Source organism: Nipponia nippon, unplaced genomic scaffold (assembly GCF_047370975.1).
Source record: "Nipponia nippon isolate SJK-2023a ecotype South Korea unplaced genomic scaffold, ASM4737097v1 scaffold_8, whole genome shotgun sequence".
Lineage (NCBI taxonomy): Eukaryota > Metazoa > Chordata > Aves > Pelecaniformes > Threskiornithidae > Nipponia > Nipponia nippon.
This window is the reverse complement of record NW_028262402.1, coordinates 38064622-38082623: the sequence shown is the minus strand read 5'-3', so window position 1 is coordinate 38082623 and position 18002 is coordinate 38064622. Positions and strand designations below refer to the sequence as shown.

Genomic DNA, 18002 nt, shown 5'->3' with positions numbered 1-18002 from the left:
TTATCTTTCCCTATTATTTCCTAACTGCAAAAATATACATTTTGGGAAAATGAAGGGAAAAATTTTAAGCATCCCTTAACTAAATCCAGATCTCCTGTAAGAGGAGCTCTGAATCTGAGGATTCTTTTGCAGACATGATTTCGAGTGAAAAGTCCTGATTTTCTAACTCCTGCTCAGCATTAACAGCAAAACAGAAAATAAACCCTGATATTTATACATGCTGAAGCTAAACAGCGTTGTCTGACAGTATGGTCCAATATAACTATATCTTTTGCTGAAGGTGCAGTTGTGCTATTAGCTTTGCCAGCCAAATGAAGGAAGTCACTTGGAGTGCACTGGCATCTGCAGAATTTTTGAAATTAGTACGAGCTTTAAAAAAATAGTTCTCATGCTATGACTCTGTTTTTATGCCTTTTGACTATGTTTTTCCAGGAGGTTGCCTGCGTGTTCCCAGGGTCTCTGTATCCCATCCCTTTGCACCTGTGCCCACTGTTGCAGTCCAGCCCCACACCGAGCCACAGCCCTCTGTGTGCAGAGCACTGAATCACACTGGCTTTCAGCCTTAATGAAGAGGTCTCTCTTGAAATAGGAAGCACTTCTTATGCTTCAACAAGCTGACTCACACAGCATCCCGCCTTTTACATGTGGAGGGAGCAAGAAACTGATATGACATGATAAATGCAGTTAATTACCAGTAGCGGTTCACTTGGTCATACCATTTTGTCCTGAGTTTGGTGGTGTTACTACATAGTCACAATAAATCTTGTCATGATTCTTCTGGAGGACAGAAATTACCGAGTCCCACGACAGGGACGGAAACCCTTTCCCCCCTTGCCCTTATGCACACACGTGCACACCCAGGCACGCACAGAGAGCACGGCTGGAGCACACCACTGTAATCCGCTCTCATTTATTCTGAAACCAACTGGCGCCAGCAGGGATTTTCCCTCCTGTGCGCTGGCTGGAGGGTATTTCTGTAGTCTCATTAAAAAGATTAGAGATGACCACAGAGGCAGGCCCCGGTGAGCCTGCGTTTGTTTCACTAATGACAAGTGGGGATTTTACAGGGTGGCAGATGACTGATTCAACCAGCTCAATTCGCGGGGTCCTTCCACCACATGTCAGGTTGGAGACTGAAGTTTCTGCAACGATTGTGTGCGTGTGTGTACTTAACAACCACAACCGACTGCAGAGGGAAGGGGATCAGAAGGTAGTAACATGATTAATGTGGAAAAATAGGGAAGGGTTAATGTAGCTAATGAAACAGACTGAAATTAGGGCTCCTTCAAAATTAAAATGATTTGTAGAACAAGACAGCAGAGCACATTTCTAATGTGCTGGGTGCTAAACCAGTCTCGAGCCTCTGGTGTTTACCCACCTGACTTAAGGAGAAGAATTTGGTCATTCTGGCAGAGCTCCATGAAGCCTGTTATGCGCTTCGCAAACTCCACCACATACTGGATAGCGTGGGTGATCTGAATGGCACACTGCTGCCACAGAGCTTCTCTGGTCTTCCAGGAAAACACACACGGAAATGCAAAACAGTGAGCAAGCAGGTTCATCAGTGCATTAAGTTCTTCAGGTGGCCTTACAGAAAGGCACACTCCTCAGACTCTCCCCCCATCCCCAGGCAGAGCTAGCAGCAGCTCTGCTTCTCAAGGTATCTGGCACTTTTCACTAGAAGTCTGTTTTCACAAGCCAATTGCCCCAGTGATTTGAACCCTGGCATTGCTGCTTCAAAGGGGAAGAATGCATTGTCCAATGTCAAAATGTGATTCTAATGTCAGCTTTCATGCAAGATAGAAAAACAGTGGCACAAACAACGTAAACATCCCAGAGTATTCTTAGGGAAGAAGTGACACAGTGCTATTAAGTTATCCGACAGAATGTTTTTGCTAGTTTGAAACTTAAAATAATATATAATTAAAGTGTCATTGCAATCTGTACACTGACTGTGTCAAAATTTTGTCTCCTTTTTTTTTTTTTTTAGTTGCACACACACAAGTGTGCAAATGTAAACTGATGCTCTTGGTTTGCATGCCACAGCTCTGCAAGTTGTGGTGTATTTTTATTCTTGCTAGTACTGCATGGCCCCTCAGCTTTCAAAGAACAAGGTGGAGTCTCTTCTGTCTCTTGCGTGATCAGCTAATGTACCAACTGAAATCTTATTGAAGAATCATTACTAGTGATGCCGGCACAAGAGGCACAAAGATTTCTGTTGACTGGACTACATCTGAAGAGCTGCCAGTGGGAAACAGTCTGAACTCGATCTGACAATCTCAGAGGTAGAACAAAAATGTAGTGTAATGAGATTATTTTTCCACACAGGTTTGAACAACTTCAATTTAAGGAGTACTTTCAGTTTGTCATTATCTATTCTCTATAACTGACAGATATTTGTTATTCACATCAAAAGGGGATGCGTTTTCAAAATGATAAGGAAACAATGTTAGGTTGTCTTATTTTCTTAAAATCCTTACAACAGAGGATCCAATCCTGATCACATTAAAATCAACTAAATGCCTGTGTGAAGTTTAGACCTGTGATAACAAGCAAAGCATGGAAAGCTGGATTCCATAACCAAGCCTGAGCTTTTGACATTAGCAAACATCCCAATATGCTGGAAAGCTGCTGCTTCTTTTTATGAAGTGTCACTTCTTTGCTTTCAGTAACCAGCTGCTCAAAGATATTTAAAAGCCTATTTTGACCTATATCATAAGGCATATCCTTGCCAAATACATTACACTGTTAACAATTTCAAACCATAGGGAGCAGAAGAAAAAGCATATTACAGGATTGTACCTTGCTCTGGTAAACCTTAATTTCTTCATATGTGTGAGTCTGCCACGCTAGCTGGTGTAGTTCCTCCATTGTATATTGACATGTCTCCAAATGAGATTTAATGATATTCTGTGCAATTCGATCTGCGAAGAAGAGAATAAAAAATAGCTTGCATGAAACAGTGAACAGTGATTTGCAATAGCGAAATGTTGAAAACATTAAAGTTGTTGCAAAATGCAGATTTAAAAAAATTTTTTTCCAATCTTTTCTCATTATTTTATTTCTGAAGATGACTGTTGCAAAATGTTTCAGTATTCAACTCAAAGCCAAAGAATGCTTGACCAACAGTGGATCTGCACATGAAAGTAACAATGAATCTTGTGAAACTGTTTAGACTCTTTTCATTCTGGAAGTGATATTTTTTTCTGTGTTTAAAGAAATGCCATTTGGAGACCCTGGTTACTCGATCACTTCTGTCTGCCCCAAGCCTGTTCAGCTGCCCAGCTCTGGCTGCTCAATCCTGACATAGACACTTGCATTACCTTGGGGTGACTCAAATCAGAGAAAGAGGAAACAGGTCTCTCTTCTTTTTTCTCAAGTTAGCTTTCAGCTGGATTAATTTCTGATTTAGCTCAATGAACATGGACACGGAGACTGGTGCTAACAAGGGGTGAAAACTAGAACTAGTATCCTGGGTTTTAGAAGGAGAGATGGAGGGAATAGATTTCACATGCAGGATTAAGTTACTTTAAAGTTATTCTGAAGTTGCAGCCTTAGAAACTACTGCGTAACATGGAATGCAGGATGCAAGGGGAAAAGGAAGCATTCAGTGCTGGCCTCAGATCCCACTGAAACTAAGAGTAAACTTCTCAAGGAAGTATTTTAAAGTAGATCTTCACCCTTTAAGCCACTTGAGTGGATTAAAAAGATTTTCACAAAAACTTCCAACATGAATTCATTAGCACTGGATGTTTAAATGTCTTGATAAAACATGCTATAGAAATGTGATGATTTCTTATTTTGCAGCTTTGAGACCTATATGTCTAATGAAGCTCAGTGCTTCAGCCTGACGACATTGCTTAAGCTGAATACCTTTTAAACAACAGAACAAAGTCGAAGTCACAGAACTGAACTGAAGCCCTTGTGGCAGAACTGGCATTTCGCAGAAAGCATGATTTTCAAAAAGGAAAGGACATTGACAATGCATTAGCCAAACCTGAGCATGGGAAGTAGAAACAACTAGGCATGTCATCATTTATTTATTCACATCCTCAACAGTTTGCATACAGTGGGTGGATGTGGTGGTTGGACTCCCAAAATGAAACTGTTTCTTTGGCCAAATGTTGACTGAATTTAAAAACACCAGAAAGAAGGAAAGCTGAAAAATGAATGTAAAGATGTATATGCTCCCTGCAATCACTGCTATAGGTTTAAAGAAGAGATGCCTGCACTACTGTCACAGTTAATAAGCTGAGATTCAGTGGAAAGGTGGTGAGGAAAACACGAAAGAGTTCCACATTTTTGTAGGAACAATAAAACCTGCTCAATTCAACCTTTACAGGTATCTCTTTAAAGGTCAACACTATCTTTAGGTTACCTGATGGAAGAATTGACTCAGGCATAAAGATAACTAAAAGTGTATATTAGTGAGTACAGGGACCTATCCATTGTTCTTTTATGGAAGGCTGGATGCAAGTTGTAACCCATGGTGGTAAGCGGTTGCATTTTATAGTAAAAACCTTACAGATAAATGTGCATACTGGAATAAAGAGATGATGAATTTAAATAGATCTTTTTTAAAGGATCAGCAAAGGTTTATTTGCATTTCTTTAATGAAGAAAAGCAAGTAAATCCCACCTTTTTTAGAAAAATCAAATTTCAGATGTTTACCCCCATATTGTTCTATTTAAAGTACAGTTTTAACAACATCATCTTTCTGGAAACATCTGTAGCCACAGTAAACCTGACTGCAGAAATTAAATTCAAGCTATAGGTTTTTTCATTTATGTTCCTGGAAGGACTTAACCAGGCAGAACTGAGGTATGGTCAAAGGAATATTTAGGCCTTGTATCTAAAACACCAATGAAAGAAGTATGATTTCAACTTGTATTACACTTCTGCAGCCTGAATGGTGAAGGATTTTGCTCTCTGCACCCATTGGATGGTCTTTTCTCTCTTGTGCATCCTAGCCCAGCTCTCCTAGCCTCACCATTTGTTATAAAAGCTGGAACTATTCACCTTCTTGACATAAAGAAAATGCTTACAATAAATACCTCAAATATTTTAATATTACTGCATAGACAGATTTTGAATCAGATAAGGTGACCTGATGCCAACAATCTGAAAAAAAGACCTTTCATTTCTCTAACCTCAAAATATACTTGACTAGCAGTTCTACATTACTGTAAAGATTCTCAGCCCCACTCCTTTTCCTACCAATTTATTTACCTTAGGACTAAAGACCTGACAAACTCTTCAGGGTTTTGTAGGGATGGCACCCTGTGTTTCACCCCCATACATCTTTTCCTTATGTACTTGTCCTTATGTTGAGCTGACATTAAAACTCATTTAGATGTGTGAAGGCCTAGGGCAATCGTAGCAAGCAGCAGTTCTGAATGCTGACATCCAAAGAGGAATCAGGTGCAAGACAGACTTGAAACTCTTGCGCTGCAGGCTAGGCAAGGCTGAGTGTGTGATGGAAAGGGTACACTGGGTCTCAGGGGAGGAAGGGACTGCTCATTCGGCATAAGCAGCAGAGGAGGCTGCTTGCTTACACTCAAAACCAGGCTTGCTAGGCATGAGCCTAGGGCTGGCATGCCTGTGTTGGAGAAGAGATCGATAGCCCAACTGAAGTGCATTTACACCAATGCACGCAGCATGGGCAATAAGCAGGAGGAGCTGGAAGCCATTGCGCGGCAGGAAAACTATGATGTGTTCACCATCACGGAAACACGGTGGGATGACTCACACAACTGGAGTGCTGCAATGGACGGCTACAAGCTCTTTAGAAGGGATAGGCAAGGAAGGAGAGGTAATGGGGTAGCCTTGTATGTTACAGAGGGTTCTGACTGTCTAGAACTCAACAAAGGTAATGATAAGGTTGAGTGCTTATGGGTAAAGATCGGAGGGAAGGCTAATAAGGAAGATATCCTGGTGGGAGTCTGTTATAGACCACCCAACCAGGATGAGGAAACAGACTAAGTATTCTACAAGCGATTGGCTGAAGTCTCACAATCTCTAGCCCTTGTTCTCATGGGAGACTTCAGCTTACCAGATATCTGCTGGAAATGCAACACAGCAGAGAGAAAGCAGTCTCAGAGGTTCCTGGAGTGTGTGGGACATAACTTCCTGATGCAGCCGGTAAGTGAGCCAACCAGGGGAGGTGCCCTGCTGGACCTGCTGTTTAGGAACAGAGAAGGCCTGGTGGGCGATGTGGTGGTCGGAGGCTGTCTTGGGCTCAGCAACCATGAAATGATAGAGTTTTCAATTCTTGGAGAAGGAAGGGGCCAGCAAAACCACTACCCTGAACTTCAGAAGGGCAGACTTTGGATTGCTTAGGAGTCTGGTTGGGAGAGTCCCTTGGGAGGCAGTCCTGAAGGGCAAAGGAGTCCAGGAAGGCTGGATGGTATTCAAGAAGGAAGTCTTAAAGGCACAGGAACAGGCCGTCCCCATGTGCCATAAGTGGAGCAGGCGGGGGAGAAGACCGGCCTGGCTGAACAGAGAGCTTTGGCTGGAACTCAGGAAAAAAAGGAGAGCTTACCACCTTTGGAAGAAGGGGCAGATGGCTCAGGAGGACTACAAGGATGTTGTGAGGTTATGCAGGGAGAAGATCAGAAAGGCAAAGGCCCAGCTAGAACTTAAACTGGCCACTACAGTGAAGGATAACAAAAAATGTTTTTACAAATATATCAGCGACAAAAGGAGGGCCAGGGAGAATCTCCCTCCTTTGTTGGATGTGGAGGGAAACATTGCCATGAAGGATGAGGAGAAGGCTGAGGTACTTCATGCCTTCTTTGCCTCAGTCTTTAATAGTCACACTGGTCATCCTCGGGGTTTTCAGGCCGCTGAGCTGGGAGATGGAGATAGGATGCAGAACGAAGCCGCAGTTGTCAAAGAGGTGGCAGTCACTGACCTGCTCCTCCACCTGAATGCTCACAAGTCCATGGGGCCAGATGGGATCCACCCGAGGATACTGAGGGAGCTGGCAGAGGAGCTCACCAAGCCACTTTCCATCATTTACCAGCAGTCCTGGTCAACCGGGGAGGTCCCAGATGACTGGAAGCTAGCAAATGTGATGCCCCTCTACAAGAAGGGTCGGAAGGAGGATCCAGGGAACTACAGGCCTGTCAGCCTGATCTCGGTGCCGGGGAAGGTCATGGAGCAGATCATCTTGAGTGCCATTATGCAGCACATGTGGGACAACCAGTGGATCAGGCTCAGCCAGCATGGGTTTATGAAAGGGAGGTCCTGCTTCACTAACCTGGTCTCCTTCTACGACAAGGCGACCCGCTTAGTGGATGAGGGGAAGGCTGTGGATGTTGTCTACTTGGACTTTAGGAAGGCCTTTGACACTGTCTCCCACAGCATTCTCCTGGAGAAGCTGGCTGCTCCTGGCTTGGATCAGTGCACTCTGCGCTGGGTTAAAAACTGGCTGGACGGCCAAGTGCAGAGAGTGGTGGTGAATGGAGTCAAATCCAGTTGGCGGCTGGTCATGAGTGGTGTTCCCCAGGGCTCAGTGTTGGGGCCAGTCCTGTTCAATATCTTCACTGATGATCTGGATGAGGGGATTGAGCGCACCCCCAAGAAGTTTGCAGATGACACCAAGTTGGGTGGAAGTGTCGATCTGCTGGAGGGCAGGAAGGCCCTACAGAGGGACCTGGACAGGCTGGATCATTGGGCCGGCGCCAACTGTATGAGATTCAACAAGGCTCAGTGCCAGGTCCTGCACTTGGGTCACAACAACCCCATGCAATGCTACAGGCTTGGGGAAGAGTGGCTGGAGAGCTGCCTGGTGGAAAAGGACCTGGGGGTGTTGGTTGACAGCCACCTGAACACGAGCCAGCAGTGTGCTCAGCTGGCCAAGGCGGCCAATGGCATCCTGGCTTGTATCAGGAATAGTGTGGCCGGCAGGACCAGGGAGGTGATAGTGCCCCTGTACTTGGCACTGGTGAGGCCGCACCTCGAATATTGTGTTCAGTTTTGGGCCCCTCCCTACAAGAAGGACATTGAGGTGCTGGAGCATGCCCAAAGAAGGGCAACAAAGTTGGTGAAGTGTCTAGAGCACAAGTGTTACGAGCAGCGGCTGAGGCAGCTGGGGTTGTTTAGTTTGGAGAAGAGAAGGCTGAGGGGAGACCTTACTGATCTCTACAGCTACCTGAAAGGAGGTTGTAGTGAGGTGGGGTTTGGTCTCTTCTCCCAAGTAACAAGCGATAGGATGAGAGGGAACGGCCTCAATCTGTGCCAGGGTAAGTTTAGGTTGGATATTAGGAAAAACTTCTTCATCGAAAGGGTAGTCAGGCATTGGAAGAGGCTGCCCAGGGAAGTGGTTGAGTCTCCATCCCTGGAGGTATTTAAAAGACGGGTAGACGTGGTGCTTGAGGACATGGTTTAGTGGTGGACTTGGCAGTGATGATAGGTTAACGGTTGGACTCAATGATCTTAAGGGTCTTTACCAACCTTAATGATTCTATGATTCTATGAATGCTGGAGTCCCTGGAAGGAGCTTTATGGAAATACAGCATACACTGGGTGTGCAGAGCTGACATGATGCAAAAAGTAAAAGAAGTATAAGCTTGTCTTGGCTTCTCAGATGGTCCAGCAACAGAAGATCCAATGCCAGCAGAGCAAAGAATATTACTCTCAAAGCGTTTCAAAGACTATAGCCTTTTTTTCTGACATTTTCAGATTTTAGCATCTTTTTGCTAATGAAGTTGGAATCAGTACACATCTCGGCAAATCCCATGCAGAAAGAAGTCACTGCTGGCAACTGAGTTCAACAGATTAGTTCTTGTAGTAGAAGTAGAAAGAAAGGGACAATGAAAAAAGAAAGCAAACAGCTTTGTACAGCGGGAAGAGAGCTATTGCCTTGATACAGAGGCTGTGGCCTCAACCCTATGGAGGTACCCTGCTGGAGTGATGCTCAACGGTCCCTCCTGTTCTCCAGGCTAAAGGAGTCCACTAGAGTTACTCCACGCATCAAGTCTTGACTTTTGTTCATTTTGTTTTCAAAAATCTTGAGCCAGAGATTTCAAGGGTCCCCTTACACTGGGAAGCTCATGGACACAACCAGGAATCCTGTTTGGTTGGCCTGCAAGGACTATGAAAGACAACTCCATTTTTGTGACCTCAGTGTGACCTGCATTTCTGCTTGAAATGTTGTCAGCCTCCATTTTACATAAGTTACAGCAGGTTTGAAAGGTTTGCTTTATGAAAAGGAAAACAAAAGAGATGATGCTGGCCACTCAGGTGTGAGAATCAAAGTCTGCAACATTTTATTTTACAATCACCAACTGCTGCAAATGTTGAGTGAAAATTAATAATTCCAACCAAAAGAATTACAGAGCCTGCATGACAGTACACCACCAGCATTATAATAACTACAGTTGTAAACTGCAGGATTTGTAAAGCTTATCTGCCATACTATGTAAACACAAATGTAGACTAGGTGCTTCACTCCTCCCCTTTTGTCTATATACTGGGTTTATTATAATAGGGCTATATTTCTTACCATGCATCGTGATCACATGATCATCGTGATACAACATGATACCAAAGGGAATCTGAAAGCCACAGCATATTCTAGCAGGTTAACTCTGTCTGGGAAACACGGCTCACAGAAATTAACATGTTCCCAGTGTCTGAACTCCAGCATGCACTGGGGCATGGAATTATTTACATTAGATAGTTTGGTTCTAAATTTGAAGATTTCTTAGCATTGGTACCTTGAAATTTTTCATGGAAAGAAGATGCTTTTTGTACAAATGCTATGTTTCATTAAAAAAAAAAAGTCTAGAAAAAAGTATTTGCTTCCAGAGAGATAAATCAGAAACAACATACTCAGTCAAGCAAACAGTCAATAGTTGTAACCAATATGAGGTCTTGAAAAATCAGAAATACTCAAAAAAGATATATCCTGGAATGACCACTTATATTTCCTTTCTGTCCTGCATATATCTGACTGGTTTTCTATAATCCACACTACACTAGCTGTAAAATCCATTCTTAGTGGTGACAAGGAAATCTACATATTGTTGGTTGGTGTGGCCAGAGAGCAGAAACCTGAGAGGTTGGGCTGGCCTCCACACCCCGCAGCAGGTAGGAACACTGCCCTTCCTGTCACAGCAGCTTTGGCACTGCTGGTGGGACCCTGAAAGGTGCCAACTAGATGGGGAGATAAATTAATTGGGATTTTGCAATGCAGCGGCGTAAACAAAAAGTCCAGAAGCAGCTGAAAATTGTACATCAGGAAACGGAAGGATTACCTGTCAAAAAGATTTGTTCTTATTCAGAGAAAAAATTGTGGGTTTCTTGAAAGAAATACTGTGTACATGTATGTACATGGCCTGTAACATACAACTCTTCAGACAAGATGGCCCCAATGCCTCTGACTAGATGAAGCAACAAAATTGTAACAGAAAGACGTACCTGTACTGTGGGTGAAACAAAGTGTATACAACGTGCAAGGGAACATGGTAACAGAATAAATAAACATCTACAGAACATGCTCCTGGGCTTGTGGCTCAGTGGTTACAAATTAGACTGTTGAGGCCCATACCTGAATGAGGCCACGTGCAAATAGTGATGGGAACTGTCCTGAAGCATAATGGGGGACCTCACTGGTGCTATCAGAATTAAATGAAGCTATCAGGGAAAAGCAGCATCTGAAGGGTGAAACGTGGAATATAGGACATAGACAAGATAAGAGTGAAAAGGACCATGAGAGATCAATGTTGTTTTAGCAAAATAAATGGCTTTTAAATTTGGCCTGGGCTACCTAAAACTACAGAGAGAGGTCAAAGACATGATTCTATGAGGATGACCCAGTGAAGAGTGAAGTAAGCTACACCACAAATAGTGCAACAAACCCATCCTGGTTTCTTACAGATGTGTCAAATGTCACTTGCCATTCCCTCTCTGACCTCCCATCCCCTGTGTTTGGCTAGGTAAGCGGCACCATGAACGTGTATGAGGGGCTGGTCTGCTCAGGCCAATTGGCAAGCAGCTATCACCTTTTGGGGTAAGCATGGGCCTGGGTCACGGCTTCTGCCTTCCCCTAAGATTGTTTGTCTCCTTCACCTGCCGAGTAGCCTCTTTTCCAAAGCTGGTGGGAACGCAAGTGTCTGAGACCTCTGCTTCCCTTTGTTGAAGCTGGACAGTAGCTACAGAAGTATTGGATAGTCGTGACAGAAGGACTGGGCAGACAGCAAGACTGCAAAAGCCCTATTCCATCAGCAAAACAGGCCAAAATCATATGTTGCAAGGGAAGAGCAACAGTGCACAAGCTACACACCTCTCACATAAACTTGGGACTACAGCTCACAACTTCCAGAACAGCAAGTGACCTTTTCTGTTCCCAGTTTTAGTTATTCTGCTGGGCTCTTCTTTTTTTTTTTTTTTTTTTTTTTTTTTCTCCTTTCTTTTTTTTTCCCCTACTGTAATTTCTTATTTTAGATTTCAGTAGACACCTCACAAAAGGCATTCTCCAAAGGTTATGACAGCTCAAACATGTATTGCCCCAGCAGGTTATGGGCTGCTTAAATCCTAAGTACATATAGAAAACTGAACATTGCAACCTAGATAATATAAATCAGCATAGCACAGACCTGTGGGGGTCTATCATCAGCTGATGAGTCAGTCCTGCCTTTTTCAGACATTTCGTTGTAATATTCAGAGAGCTCAAACTACAATACTGAGGAAAAACTCCAACTTGGGGTCAAGAACAATGCTGGTGGGAATGGGTGTAATAACTCCACGGACTGCACACAACATTCACCAGCTGTGAATTTGGCCTGCTAAGTGGAAATTATCCACAGTACTCGGCAGTGTCTGTTTCCTACAGGCTCTTTAGTTCTTTCATTCGTCTCTCTTCTCTCAGGAGAGACTCTAGTTTTTCTCAGCATTCCCTTCTTTTGCACTGGGAACTGAAGAACTTTGAAGTGTGCCTCCTAAAACACTGATAATCATTCTCAATTAAAATGAATAATGAATTTTTAATTTGCCACTTACCCTTAGGATCCAGTTGAGTAGCTAAGAGCTCATCTCAGCTTATATCCTAAGTTGAGCTCTCGCAGGGATCCACTTTGAATTAATGCTGCAATAACACCACAGCTTTGGCTGGCTGCTGTAAGGATGCGTATCAGTTCGTACAACTACCAAAGCTCCAGCTAGACATTGTAAATAAAATCTCTGTTCTAGGACCCAAAATAATGGCAAGCTAGTATCAGATCAACACTCTTCTGTAACGTTACTCAAGAGTATTATGACTGCAAAATGAAAAGTGTTGCAAACTGGTTTCACTACACAGATGACCTCAAGAAATTCTTAGACAGTAGTAGAGGCAGTGATGCAGGGAATAAAGAAAAAGTATGTCTTGTGGTTGCTGTCTAACATGAATAATGGGTCCCAATTTTTTTAAATGAACTGGCTGAAAAGTCTGAACTTTTTTCACAGAAAAGCAGGAATGCTTTTTCCTAAAAGTGGTCGCAAAAAGCTCATCCCATTTTTCATCTGTCCCTGGCTTTCTCAATGTCATAATGCACAAAAGATTTCCCATTCAAAAACTGTTATAGATAGACTAGCAAGTTTCATAACCCCCATTTGTTTAATAAATTTGTAACACTACACAATATGCAGCCTAGGAAGATGATATGAAACATTAAAACAGTCATATGAGACTAGAAGTGCTTGAATTTAGTTCAGGAATAACCCTCCCTTGTGTTCAAGTTATTGAATGCTTACTGTCAGGAACAGATTGCACACTGAGGCAATGTTATGTGTGTGAATTCTGTATTTCCTCTCTCTCCCTTCGAAATAAATCAGTGTTTCATTTGCCTTTCAAAAAAATGTTAAAAAATTACAAGAAATGACAATACAATTGAATGAAGTCCTAATCTGGAGGAACTTAGAGGATGGACCAGAAATCTGTTAAATCCTAGAGGATCTTTATAAATGCTTAAAGGTCTCCACTTAATAATGCTTTTCCTGGGTCTCAGCCAATTTAGTAAAAAACGTATATTTTGTACTAATTAGAAATCATTTAGCTGGCAGCAAAAGCACTAACCAAGGCAATAGCTAGAGCTTACGGGACATGGACTCTACAGGCACCATATAATTATCACAAATTTATTGAGATGAGCTGTTTCCTAACTTCTTTCAGCATAGCTTACACAAAGAAATCTTTATATTAAAATTGAGACTGTTCTGAAAAAAGAATGTGGTTTTATTTATTACAATTAAGCAAACATTACTTCGAGTGGACATTTTTCACTGTGAAACCTAGAAACATGCATGGAACAACCGGAATATTAAGGGTTTTTAACTTGCGTTGGAAGGGTTTGCCCTGTCATAGTCTGCAAAAGGCTGGGGGAGGTTAGACATACATTTTAGCACTTCTTTCACTGTCACAGGCTTACATTTAGATTTTTATAAAGATTTTAAGCAATCTAGATATAGAAATGCTTTAAAAAGTACTGACAAAACATTCTACGATGGTTCTGTTTTCTGGCAGTGTGGAAACTGAGTCGGATCAAAGTGGTGTCCGTGTATAGTGTCAGAAAGTGAAACAATTTGGTTATCTTAAGCAATGCCAGAGATTCACTGATCAAAAGAAAAAATGTCCATACAGTCAAAAAGGAACACAAGACAGCGCTCCATGGCTTAATATCTTCCTTTAACTGTTCCAATTTACACGTGACTTTCATCCCTGCAAGACTACTGCACTATAAAAACTGTGTTCTGATAATCAGTTTCAGCATTTGTCTGAGTGCTGTGTCTTGTTGCATTGCATTTTTCTACTAAACGCATCCATGTGCCTCTCCTGTGTTTCACTCCAACTTTTTCTCATATCTTCTCACTCTTGTATAAAAGAATTGTCACTATTCTGTGAAATAAAGTATCAAAACTGAATGGACTGAAGAACGACATCATTACCTACAGAGCTGGGAACAACATCACAAACTGCGTAACAAGCAGAATTACATTATTCTCAAGAATAAGGTGGAAAGTAGTGAAAAGCATGAAGTGAGGGATGAAATCTGCCAGACAGAAGGCACACAGTATGAAAAAGCGAACTATGGCCTCAGGAAGTCAAACTTAGGATGTTGCATGTGTACTGGCAAAGAAAAAAAATTGTAAACCCAAGCTTCTGTTGGCTTCCTTGTGCCTGAGGGTTAAAGAACACAATCAAACAATGTTGTCCAGGATGACAAAGAAATACAGTACGGACCCCAGATTAAGCTCTCAGAAAGCACAAGGTAAGTATGCATATTGTCGGTGCTGACTGCCCAGAAACAACATATAGAAACATTAAGGACAGGGAGCATTGACATGGAAGTAAAGAGGTTGCCCGGATGAGGAAGTAAGCAACATATCACTACTAATTCAAACCACACTAATTTTTGCAGATAGTATGCCACTTCCATATACTACAGTGGTTCCTAAATCATCACTGCCTTGCCCTCTTGATTCTCATCTACAGTGCTATGTTTGCCTCCTTGTGGGTTGTGTGTATGACACAACCCTGCCAGACAACATCCTTCACATGGCCCAAGCCCTCCAGGCTCTGGTGCCTGCTCCAGCATTCTCTTTTTGAGGGTTTCTTGCAGAAAGCCAGTTACCATTTCTTCTGCTATTGACATTGCTGCTCTGAAGCATACGATAGGGAATCAGTCTCTTCCTATGACTGGCAGCAACAGCACACCTCAGTACTCGTCATGCCATTAACATTACATTGATCTTTTTGTGTGATTTCTAATCTGACAATATTCACAGCACAGTGCTATTCCTGAGAAGATTGTCATGATATATGGTAATATATGGGATGTATGATATGGTATTTTACATATTTTGACTGCTACAAACGGTTGCTTTCTATCTGCTTTTTGGATTCTCAATAGAATGAACATATTTTGTCAAGTTTGGTTATGCAAGAAAATATTCATATCTTTTGAGAAAAGGAGGAATTTTATATACTTACTTTAATGGACTAGAAATGTACCCACTTTAAAGAACTATATTATCATGCTTTAGAAATGTAAGCTATAGATAAGGTTGTTTTAAATACCATTTAATGCATCTTTTTAATTCATTTGTAAAACAATCTGAAAAGTAAGTAAAACAGAACAAAAGATCACAAAATATTTCCCATTCTCAATCTCAGTTAAAAGATGTCACTGATTTTATTAATTGCTTAATCCAGCTGCTTATATTATTCAAATAGTCATAACCACAATTAAGACGGGACCTCATTGTCTTGGGTGCTGCAGAAAACCACAGTCAGTACAAAATTTTTGTTTCTTGAAAACATGGATCATATGCCAGAGGCAAATAAACTTTACCTCTCTGTGAACAGAACTCTTGATTGTATTCCCACTTGCAACACTTATCCCCACAATAAACATAAAGGGCAATATTTAAAATGGCATTTTCTCCAGCATCTGTAGTACATGGTTCTGTAGTGTGATAAAACCCCAGCTAGAAACGCTGCCAATGGCCATCATTGGTAAAATTATTGTGACATTACTAGTTGGCCTGCATTTGATATATTAATTGACTTAACTGAAAGAGAAGTTAAATTGCTTTCAGAAATAGCCAAAAATCTTTATAATTTGCACGGAAGCCCAGTCTGAGGTATACTTTTAGGCTATATCTACTGCATTTTCAAATAGTTTTAGATTAATTGCTTTACTGTATAAACTTGAACTAGAGTTAGTAAAAAGGCACATTGCATTGTGCTTATTGAACTGCTATAATTTGTGTTAAGTGTAGTCAAGCAGGACTGCCAGAACCAACATGTGACTGATCCAAAGTCCACTGCAGTTGCTGTGAGGCAGTGGATGCTTGGTGATTTAAAAATCATAGGGTGAAAAAAATGGTGCTTAAATACAGTACCTTCTAGAGAACAGCCTTTATTTTCTAAGTCTACATCAAAAGTTATAACACAAACTCTGCCCTCCCTAAGTCGTCTTAAATCAGTAAGTGCTAAAATACGCACTTAGTAAAAGATAACAATAAAATCAGTTATTTATGAACATTTGGATCATTTAAACTACTGGGTTGGGCAACATAAACTCATTAAAGCCTTTACGTAAATCTGTAATTAGGCTGGCTTTGGTCTAAAATTGCAAATAAAGAGAGATTACTAATTTGGAGGTGGGAAAAGACAGAACTAGAAAATTTTACAAACTTTCAAAAATATTACATTTTTCCAAACATTTCTGCCAAATTATGTGTTGATTTTACTGGTTAAATTTATTTCTAAAGATATACTTAAAAAAATCAGAATCTATAATTATAAAAAATCACCCTTCACTCCAGCATCAATTCAACTAGAATACTTCAGCATCATAATGCTCTAATTTATTCCTTCACTTTTCTGTCCATTTTTTATGAAGTTGAAGCGTTTTCTAACCAAGAAATGATGTCAAATTAGTTTTAAATCTTGCCATTCTCTGTTCTCTTCGTAAGCGTACAAAAAGAGGAAAAAAATAATTAGTTCTAAGTTTTGTCACATGAACTGAAATGAGTACAGAACTGAAATATTAATTTATTCTGATTGTCACCTTTAAATAGGTAATGACGGTAAGATACAGTGTCCTAAGGCTAACTGTGCAGAAATGCACACGCTGCACATTTTCAATTGCTCACTAGATGGCAACATTGCTCTGCTGAAATACAGGTGTAAGGCTGTAGACCGCTGCCCTGCAAAATTTGACTGTCACCTCGGTAGGAGGGATATTAAACTATGGCTTAGAAAAACAGGTGAAGAAACATTATGCAGGACTATAGTCACAAAACCATAATTTCTGCTTCAGTGCGTGGTGGGTGATGGCCTTGTAAAGGGAACATCAACACAGACGTTGTTAACGTCACCTTATTATGGGTTTTAGTTAGTGTTCATTGCATTTTGGGTGTGCTGGTCTCTCCAGTGTCCCTTCAAATAACATCAAACTGACCAATACATGTTCAGTAAGCTGTCCATTAACACTTGATTTGGCCCATGGAATGAATCCTGGAGATATAAAGAAGTCAGTTAAAGAATAATAATAAAAAATGCTTATCACATTGGAGAAATGCTTTTGCAGCCTTCAACAGCAAGGCACAGCATACTTTTTCAGACATCTGTCTGATGCTGGTATGTATATTGCATATGCAACATACAGGGCTGCAGACATCCATGAACAGTGCAGGCATGGAGGGATAAACTAAATTCTTCTAAAGTTAATCGGAAGATTTCTACTGAAAGGAGAAAGGTGTGGGACTGGCTTTGAAATATATCCTCAGTAGAGGAGCTGAGAATATTTCCAGGTGAAGATCTCCTCTCAGGATGGGATAGTGAATGAACTAAATGCTAAGCTCCTGCTTAGATGATATTGCAGCAATGGAAATTTAGTAACTTTACAGTACATGAAGTTGTTTGCTGTAGGTCCTGAGATGAATGTATGAACCCAGCTAAATTAAGGCTTACATATGCACAGGGTGTCATTTGCAGTTACCAATGGGGCTTTTCTTTTACATACCCATCCTAAGCCAGTCTTTAAAACATTTTGAAGGTTTTGCTTTACTGTCATTTTCCAGTCAATGGGTCAGAGTCAAAAGAGCTGTGTGTTCTGGTGGATTTGGTGAGTAGGGCAGGTGATGACTCCTCCAATTCTCACCACGTGGCTGCCCTAGTGAGCTATTGCCCACCTTAAGATGCACACAGCAGAGCAGAGTCAGAGGGGCTGGGGAAAGGGAAGATCAAGCCTGAGCCTACGAACCTTACTTAATGACTTTAATTTTGGTAGAAATGTAATCTCTCCAAGCCATTGGGTACCTTCAAATAGCGCTGATATTGAAGAAATGCTATGTAAATGTACACAAACAACACTTTTTTCTGTAATTATAGAGGCTGGACTATGTGACCTCTTGTACACTCTAGTGGTGCCTTATTGACTACCTAAATACACACAGCTATAGGGCACTTTTCAATTTGACCTGGAGTGAACACTTAACCAATCTGTTTT

At 41.4% G+C, this 18002-nt stretch overlaps 1 protein-coding gene across 1 annotated transcript in view; it reads right to left on the bottom strand.

The window, feature by feature from the left end:
• The window catches only part of RORB (RAR related orphan receptor B), a 140091-nt gene that overhangs the window by 8889 nt on the left and 113200 nt on the right, over window positions 1-18002 (bottom strand). The window contains exons 5-6 of the mRNA XM_087742205.1: window positions 2803-2924; window positions 1379-1511 (exon numbers count right to left, since the gene is read on the bottom strand). Coding sequence (XP_087598331.1) covers window positions 1379-1511; window positions 2803-2924 — 255 coding nt within the window. The remainder of the gene's footprint in view (window positions 1-1378; window positions 1512-2802; window positions 2925-18002) is intronic.